The sequence below is a fragment of the Quercus robur genome, chromosome 1, assembly GCF_932294415.1.
Source record: "Quercus robur chromosome 1, dhQueRobu3.1, whole genome shotgun sequence".
Taxonomy (NCBI): domain Eukaryota; kingdom Viridiplantae; phylum Streptophyta; class Magnoliopsida; order Fagales; family Fagaceae; genus Quercus; species Quercus robur.
Genome location: NC_065534.1, coordinates 42,455,059 through 42,464,461, shown reverse-complemented (window position 1 = coordinate 42,464,461; position 9,403 = coordinate 42,455,059). Strand labels below are relative to the sequence as shown.

The 9,403-nt window shown below is 40.0% G+C and overlaps 1 protein-coding gene across 1 annotated transcript; it reads left to right on the top strand.

Moving 5' to 3' along the window:
* Positions 1-1,171: 1,171 nt before the first annotated feature.
* Positions 1,172-7,809, top strand: LOC126690074 (dihydrolipoyllysine-residue acetyltransferase component 4 of pyruvate dehydrogenase complex, chloroplastic). Its single transcript, XM_050385210.1, has 6 exons — positions 1,172-2,320; positions 2,434-2,625; positions 2,725-2,812; positions 3,088-3,158; positions 3,279-3,362; positions 7,241-7,809. Exons 1-6 carry the CDS (start codon positions 1,427-1,429, stop codon positions 7,343-7,345), a joined length of 1,434 nt encoding a protein of 477 aa, XP_050241167.1. The 5' UTR covers positions 1,172-1,426; the 3' UTR covers positions 7,346-7,809.
* The last annotated feature ends 1,594 nt before the right edge of the window (positions 7,810-9,403 follow it).

The window sequence follows — 9,403 nt, the reverse complement described above, 5'->3', positions numbered from 1 at the left end:
GTCGGATAAAATCCAATGCCCAATATATGATTTTGAGCTCTTATCCCTAAGAGATTCATAATTAAGATAGGAAGTTAAGAGCATTTGCAGCAGTGTAGCTATATTGCTATAATATAGCTACACTGTTGCTAAAATGTTGCTCCAGCAGTGGAGCTAAATCTAAAAATTTTAGCTCCACTGCTACAGTACACATCTAAAAATAGATGTGTACTGTTCATGAGGAGCAAAAAAAAAAAAAAAAAAATTTTAATCACCGGTGAGATTAAAATAATAACTCTCATTCTCTCTCTCTCTCTCTCTCTAAATGTTACTCTCTCTCACTTCGGTCTCACTCCGGCCTCCCTCCCGTCTTACTCCGGTCTCACTCCGGCCTCTCACTCTCTCACTTCGGCCACTCTCTCATTCCGATCTCTCACTTCGGCCTCCCACTCTCTCAACTTCGGTCTGCCGCCGATCCACCCCTTCTGCCGACCCAGCTCGCCGACGTGATCGGAGTGCTTGCTCGAGGTTTTTTTTTTTTTTTTTTTTTTTTTTTTTTGCTATGGACTGGTGGTGGTGGTGGTGGCCGTGGTTGAGGAAAAAGATTGGATTTTTGGGTTTTTTTTTTTTTTTTTTTTTTTTTTTCTTCCCCTACTGTGGACTGCTGGTGTTGGTGCTGGTGGTGGTTGTGGTAGTGGAAGAAGATTGGTGATTTGGTTTTTATTTTTTTTTCTTCCTGGTGGTGGTGGTGGTGGTGGTTGTGGCAGTGGCTGATGGTAGAGGTGGTTGTGGTTGGTTTTTTTGGGTAGTGAGATTTATTATTTTATTGTAGTGGATATAATATTTTATTGTAGTGTTTATATTATTTTATTGTGTTGAAAGCTAAAATAGATCTACTGCTGCGACATATGTATAGGTAAAATAGATAAAATGACTTTTTGTATAGCTAAATAGCTAAAATTTTGCCTCCACTGCTCTGAATGCTCTAAGGAACAATACCTCAGAATTGTAACTAAATTTTGCCTAATTTTTTTTTGTCATTAGAAAGGTAAATTATATAATTCAAACAAGTGGAAACATAAGAATCTCCGTTAGGAAAGAATATTTATATATAATAATAGTGTAGTATATTTTTGATAAGAATTCATAATTAGTGTGTGTGCAATTCTTTCAACGAAGTTGAGAGTGGACTCCAAAAATCAAATGCAAGTAAAACGGGAAAAAAGAAAGTCATTGTTGGCGTGGCGATATTAACAATAACATAGTGAAAGTAGCTCCAACTCCCAGCTTCCCAACACAACAAACTCTACCACCTCGTCTTCTCCGCCCCCCATTCTCTTTATTATTTCATTTTCCCTCTCCCTCTTCCTCTCATTCTCATACTCTCATTGCCAAACCCACTGAACCAACCTCTCTTTCTCTTTTCTCTCTTAGTTACCATTTCGCAATGGCTTCTCCTTTTCTCTCTAGAGCTCCTCTCTCCAACACCAACACCTACACCAATACCAATTTCACTTCCATTTCCTTCTCCTCTTCTCTCTCTAATTCCCTTCCCTTCCGTCCTTCCTCCTTCTCCACATTTCCCTCCAAGCGTAGAACCCTGACCGTCCGATCCAAGATCAGAGAGATCTTCATGCCCGCCCTCAGCTCCACAATGACCGAGGGCAAGATCGTCTCCTGGATCAAATCCGAAGGCGACGTACTCTCCAAAGGTGAAAGCGTTGTCGTCGTCGAGTCCGATAAAGCTGACATGGACGTCGAGACCTTTTACGACGGAATCCTCGCCGCTATTGTCGTCCCCGAAGGTGACTCCGCTCCCGTCGGCGCTCCTATCGGCCTTTTAGCCGAAACCGAAGACGAAATCGCCGAAGCCAAAGCCAAAGCCGCCTCCTCCTCCAATTCCACTTCTCCTCCGCCGACTTCCTCTCCCGCTCCGGCAATCTCTCAGCCTCCGCCGTCTAAGCCAGTCTCAGACTCACCAAGGAAGACAGTAGCAACGCCGTTTGCAAAAAAACTGGCGAAGCAGCACAAGGTTAATATCGAATCGGTGGTCGGAACCGGTCCTTTCGGCCGAATCACCCCGGCCGATATAGAGGCCGCCGCAGGAATCACACCTTCCAAGAGTATCGAAATCAAATCAAACGTGGAGTCTGCTCCACCTCGGCCACCGAAATCCGCGGCCTCCTCGGCTGTTCCGCCTCCAATTCCGGGTTCTACGGTGGTGCCTTTTACAACAATGCAATCGGCGGTGTCGAAGAACATGCTGGAAAGTCTCTCCGTGCCGACTTTTCGCGTTGGTTATCCCGTCACCACCGATGCCCTCGACGCCTTGTATGAGAAGGTACATTATTACATTGGGTCTAATCTAATCTCTGCCTAGTGCCTAATCGAATTGAGAGTTTGATTTATTTGGCACTGTGGGAATAAATGGAGATTTTATGTGATTCTGTTCAGGTGAAACCAAAGGGTGTGACCATGACTGCGATATTAGCCAAGGCTGCAGCAATGGCACTTGCTCAGCATCCAGTCGTCAATGCCACGTGTAAAGACGGCAAGGGTTTTACGTATAATGCTAACATAAACATTGCAGTTGCAGTGGCTATTGATGGTGGCTTGATAACCCCTGTTCTTCAGGACGCAGATAAGGTACTATAGGCCACTTAGGAAATTGTCTTTTTAATTTCCAGTTTTGAAGAGTTTGGGAGTGTTTTAGTTGGTGACATGTGTTTCATGGCCCTGGGGCAGTTGGATTTGTACCTGTTATCTCAACAATGGAAAGAGCTTTTGAAGAAAGCTCGGGCAAAGCAACTTCAGCCCAATGAGTACAATTCAGGTATTTACTATTGCTCCCTAAACTGTAGCTCTAGAGTGATTTTAGTGTCTTGAAGTTTAAAATAATCGCTTTTACTTCCTAAAAAACTTAAAAGTGATCGCTGTTAGTTGCAATGAAGTGATGACATGTCGGTTTTAAGTTTGGTACAACTTAAAAGCGATCACTATAAATTTCAAGGACTAACATCGCTAATGGGCTGAACTTTTGTATTAGGCTGAACACTTTTTCTTTTGGGGGGAACAGATAACACTAAGTTATGTTCGAATTGTATTTAGGGACTTTCACTCTATCGAATTTGGGCATGTTTGGAGTGGATAGATTTGATGCTATTCTTCCTCCAGGACAGGTGAGTTATCAATAATAATGGCTAGGCTTATATATTTGGTTTTTTAGTTATGAATTAATGAGATCGTTCTCACCCTTGTAAGTAATTAGTCATTTGGTCTAAATTTGGAACAATGTCCAGGGGGCTATCATGGCTGTTGGATCATCCAAGCCAACCGTAGTGGCTGATGCAGATGGATATTTCAGCGTGAAAAGTAAGATGCTGGTGAGTTTTGCTTAGTTTCCATTTCTTTATAATCTATAAATTTTGTGTTTCATGTGCTTATAAACTAGTGGGTAGTTCTTATGAACTTTTTTGTTAAGGTGTTGGCTAATATCTTGATTGGTCCCTTCCATAAAAAAATGTGTGATACTGTGATTTGAACAGGGAAATATGACAAAAATGTGTTTGTAACTGATTCTGTGGTAAACATTCTAGTTTCAATAATTTATAATCGTCGTAAGATGTTCAGTGACAAAAACTTTGTAGTGATAAGTAATACTGCGATTCAGGTTTTGGGAACAGCATCTACTTCTCAATTAGGAGAACAATGAGAATAATGCAGAAAGGTCTATGGCTGTGTGTTTCTGAAATGGTTAATTTGGTCCAATCATGGTCACATTCCCAAAATTTCAAAAATCTGGTATATAGAACTTCATATTCACTCTTGTTTGCAAGGTTGAAACAATGGAATAAACATGTTCCCGAAAATATTTGCACGTAGTTCTAAATCTTTGGAATATGATAATTTCTCCCAGTGCGAATGCAAACACTTCATTCTCACTTAGTTCTAAATCTTTCATTAAGATTTTATTACTTCATTTCTTAGGTTTTCTTCCTTTTTTCTTTTGTTTTTGCATGTCGGATGTGATTCTTGTATTTGTAGACTAGGGTTATGCCTTCTGCATGTTTGGGAATGTTTTCATTTTTCTGTTTTCAAAAGCATATTTTTAGAGATGATCATTTTTTTTTTTTTTTGGTTGAGCTTCAATGAAGAATTCATTCATAATTGCAAAAACAAAAAACAATTTTTTAAAACAAAAAAAATTGTTTGGATGCTCATGGTACCCAATCAACATAATATTTGGCAACTCCCAAATAATCCAAGATTACCCATTTCTTCAACAACCTTTGTACCTCCACATCCAAATCCACTTGACTCTAGCAACATCTCATCACAGCCCAACTATATGAAACCACCATCAACAACCAATTTAAGTTTCATCAAACCAACACATCACCAAACTCCATCAAAAGACCCAAACTAACACCAATAAAACAAGAGCCATAATCGAGCAGCTCAACCCAACACCAAAAAACCCCATTCGTTAATTGGTGAATCCACATCGAAAACTCCCATTACTCATGTAACTGATTGTGAAGGAGATTGAGAAAATTTGGAATCTGAGCTCACACTGGAGCTTTCCAGCATCATCAAGGTGGAGGAGTCAGGTTTTGCACTTGACGATATGCTTGAAGTGAGGGATGTAGTTGGGCCAATAAGCAGCGAGAGAGGGACGAGATTTGTAAATGGGGCCTAAGGGCATGTTAAGAGAGAGGGAAAATTTGTTTCATTGGCCATGAGTGTGTGGTTTTGGTGATTAAGTGACCCAAAACCTATGAAGCACGGGTGTGTTTTCAGATTCGGGTGCGGGTGCGGGACTCGGCAATTTTTAAAAAAATAGGGTGCGGGTGCGGGTGCGGTGATTAAAAAATTATTAAAAATATTTTTATTTATATATTTTATATTTAGCAATATAAAAAAAAATTAACCTTTAATTTTAATTTTATTATTTAATAAAAAATAAAGAAAAGCTATGGTTTAAAAATTGGAGATTATTTTTTTACCCATTAAAAAAAAAAAAATCAAAGATTAGATTAAAAAACTTGTGGCCTGAAAGAAGCGAAGAAGAAGAAAGGGGTTCGGCGCGAATTCTTACTGGCCAATTTCCTTTTTCCAGCTGAAACACACCGATATTCACCCGATACGGACTGATTCGGCATGAATTGGCCCGAGTCTGAGCCAAGTCAATGTGAGTCGGGAAACGAAAAAAAAAAAAAAAAAAAAAAAAAAAAAAAAAAAAAAAATCCGATGTGGCACCAACACGCAGGCAGCGGCGTCGCTCGCGTGTCGTCGCGTTGGACGCGGGTGCAGTGGCCGTTTTGCCGCGTTCGTGCATCCCAATCCAAAACCATGGTGCTGTTGACATCAACCGAACCTCATATGATCTGAGGAGTCTTTGTTCAAGTCAGAGAGAGAGAGCTCGCGTGTCGCCGCGTTGGACGCGGGTGCAGCTGCCATTTTGCTGCGTTCGTGCATCCTAGTCCAAAACCATGGTGCTGTTGACATCAACCGAACCTCATATGATCTGAGGAGTCTTTGAGAGAGATGTCATGAAGTTTAGTATGGAATTTAGAAAGGTGCTAATAAGCTTTTGATTAAATGGCCTCTCCACTTTATGTCGTGATAATGGGAAATGGGATACAGAAAAATCACCACCCAAAGGAAATTACCAAGGATACTGGGCTAAACAAACTCACCACTTAATGGAATTCACCCAAAGAGATACAGAGAATAAAATACAAGTATTTCTGAAAAATCACTCTCTAAGTTGATTCATTCATGGTAGCCGACTAACTATATATATTGCTTACCAAGGACACACAGCTAAAAACTCACCAGTCAATGGAATTCACCCAAAGAGGTACAAAGAATAAAACAACACAAGTATTTCTGAATAATCAGTCTCTAATTTGATTTATTCATGGTAGCCAACCGTCTATATATATTGCTCTGAATAGCCCTCTAAGCATGGGAGAATTAAATTAGTAAATAGTTCCCAAAACATAGAAAACATAGAGTAAATAAATGGTCAGATATTTCCCACAAACATCAGCTTTCAAGATTGACTAATTAAAGATATTAGGACTAGCAATATTGACTAAATAAATGTTGTAGGTTCAGCCTTAATGGGCTTTGAATAATAGTACCAGCTTTGGATAACTGGGCCGGATTTGGGCCCCCAAGTCCAGACGATAGGATTCCTCTATTTGGGCTTGTAGGACAACGAGGGCTGTGGGGTCTGTTGGACACTCCCATCTCATCTTGGAATCAAGTGAATGGTGTGGTCATTGGTTCAACATTCATTGATGCATATGTAACTCACCATTAAAAAAAATGCAGTGTGAAAGGGTATGGTATCCTTTTTGTTATCATTTTGGCCCTCTTCTGTTTTCCCCCTTATCTTTCTTTTTCCGTTCAAATTTCTTCTAGTAATTACAATTTTTGTTATGGGACAAAGAGATTTTTGGCTTATGAACGGATAAGATTTGGAAATGAGGAGTGATTCCCCTTCTATCCAAGGGTGAGTGGGCGACAACGATTTGTCACTGGTAACTTACAATTACAGGAATCTGACAGTAGTTATTAATTTAATGGATTTAAAACTAATACTAGATTCAGAAACATTATGCAGTAAGGCAAGGTTGGGGTAGAGCTGCTGTACCCAATGTTGAACAAGATGAGAAATTACAGCCCCAACCTCCACCCCACCCCTGTTTTGTTAAGGGTTAGATGGAACACAAAGGCAGGCATAATTCCAGGTCCTCTGTTAACTTCGCCTCTTGCATTTCACAAATTGACGAATATATGCTTCCATTCTGCTTTGTATTATTTGGCATGTTATTACTGAGAATAGATGTTGTCCTTAAGGGTTGAAGTCTTTCTCAACTTGAATCTCCTAGTATATCAAGTCTATTATTTGGTAGAGAGCATCTGAAAGGAGAGAGACAAACGTTGTTCCTGAACTTCATCCTCATGCATCTCTATTGAAATGACTCTAGGGGAGCAAAATCCTCACTCTAGTTCTTTATTTGCAAAAAATTATGTTCTTTGGCTCCGGTATTTGGAGAAAATATCTTTTTAGTTACTGTTTGGATTGTCCGAGATAGGTCCCCTCTGCTATCCATGAATGTAATATACTATGTATTTAATGTTGTCAATGAAACATAGAACAGCTTCTCATCTGAAAAGATCACCAAACTTTTCTAGTAAAATTTCTGCAGAAGACCTAAACCGAGTTGATGTGTTACTCTTTTTACAGGTAAATGTAACAGCTGATCACCGGATTATTTATGGAGCTGACTTGGCTGCCTTTCTTCAGACCTTTTCAAAGATTGTAGAGAACCCCGAAAGCCTGACATTGTAGATGATGTATCAGGTTTCTACAAATTGATACCTGTTGACGTTGAGCTGCTATTCTTTCATGGGTTACAGGTGATAATGGTGTGTCTACTTGACAGAGCCTGACCTAGTTTTGCAGTGGTCCCCCACAAAATTATGCTTATGTTGTCTTTCAGTTTGTTTTGGTTTTTAAAGGTTTCCAGTACATTTCCTGATACTGTTGAGTAGATTTTGATAGAGGAGAATAACTTTGAAGTTTTTTGATGACCTAGAGCCTGTTTTATTAGGAAGTGAGTGGTCTTATAAGTTCATTTTTCCAGCCTTATTAGGGCGTAAATTTTACGTACACATTGGCAGTTCATGACATGGTCAAGGTGGTGTTGAAGCGTATATGGTATCTGTTTTTGAATTGCATTTGTGGCAACCATTAGCTATTAAATGGGCCTCAATTTTCATAAATAAAAAAGTGACAAATATTTACTTTGTTTACCACCATGTTTAGACCGTCAGAAAAAAAAAAAAAAAACTTTTGGTTTATAATTAATTGCATATGGAAAGAGAGATTTCCCACACTGGATGAATGTGAAACCTTCCATTTTGGAGGGGAGTGTGATGTAAGAATCTTGGGTAGGGGTTTTGTTATGCATAATGTGTCAGTTCGGATCAGCTGTTTGAAAACCTATGTTTTGACAATTTGTTCAGATAAGTTACATTTTGAAAACATATTTTATTAAAGCGCAATTAAGCATTTGGTAAATTATGTAAAAATTGCTGTTGTGGAAAACTACAAAGCGAAAAAATGCAGTTTTCTAGAGATTTTAGGAAAACACTCCATGAGCTATGATTTGACGCAATTTTATTATAAAGTAAAATCAAATGCCAAACCTGCATTTTCGTTTTCAAAATCGCTCTTTATCGTCCATTTTCTTCCGGAAATCGTAATGCTAAATGGGTCTTTGCAGTGATAATTATCTCTACCAAAATAGAATAGTAACCAGGCTAACCACCAGGATCAACCAAAGCCAAAAAAGCGTGCTGCTAAGTGGGGTGAGACCCTCTGGAGGAGAGAGAGTTTTTCTCTCTCCCTCAGTAGGAGTTTTTCTCTCTTGCTTTGTGCAAGTCCTTCTCCCTCTTCCATTTTCGGGTCTCTCTAAGTCTTTGTAGCCTACAAAGGTTTGGTTAAATCCTCTCAGCAACATGGATCAAGCAGATACTGGTGGTTTTTTGCATTTTCAACTCACTTCAGTGGAGGAAGTTAAAATCTCCATTTCAGCCAGGAGATTGGACCTTTCAGAGGAGTGCATGCGAGCCTTCAAGTCATCTCTAAGAATTGCCTGGAAGATGGGTCCAGTTTTAAGGTTTGTTGTAGATTTGAGAATAAGGGTCTTCCATTTTAAGTTCTGTTCTTGTTTTCAAATGGAGTGACTTCCTTTCTTTTGCTTTATTTGTGGTGCTTTGGGTCTTGGTGTGAATCATTGTGTTGGGATTAAAGGTAAGTTCGAATGTCACTGGCATTTTGGGGACTGGACCGGTGAAAACAGTGGTCTTTTAGGGGTTTTTGAGAAACATGGAGCTGATTGCAGAGGTGGGTCGGTGGAGAAAAGAAGGGAAGAAGTCGCTGGTGTCCAACACGCTCCAATGGGCGCTTGTTTGACGAGTCTGGGTACGGAGCACTCAATTGATTCATCAAATCACCGGGGGCTAGGTGGCTGGTCAGAGATGCTGTCAGTGGTTCGCCCCTTGAGCCCAGTGCCCTCCTCTGTTGTGCACTCTTGTGTTTCCCAAAGATTCTCAATGATGGGTATGAGCTTTTAACTGCTATACCCTGTGGCCCAAAAATTATCAAGCCCGAAACCCACAAGTAAGCCCTCCCCTAAATATGAGCCCATAAGTATCCCTTTATGCCCAATGAGAGGGACTTTAAAAAGGGTCGCTAGAGCCCAGGAAAAGAAATTCCAAAATTTTAATAGGCAAGCACAAGAATACCTCTGGGCTCTTGGGTTCATTAGGGGGGGCGGGGTGTAGTTGTTTGTGGTGTATTCTCCCCGTTATTTGTTTGCTTTCCTTGTTGTATCTCTTTTTA

Bases quoted from the DNA above. Each gene is read 5' to 3' on its own strand.
- LOC126690074 (XM_050385210.1), top strand. From the start codon at position 1,427: ATGGCTTCTCCTTTTCTCTCTAGAGCTCCTCTCTCCAACACCAACACC. The intron at 2,813-3,087 runs GTATTTACTATT...AATTGTATTTAG, and splicing joins GCCCAATGAGTACAATTCAG to GGACTTTCACTCTATCGAAT. The intron at 3,159-3,278 runs GTGAGTTATCAA...AACAATGTCCAG, and splicing joins CTATTCTTCCTCCAGGACAG to GGGGCTATCATGGCTGTTGG.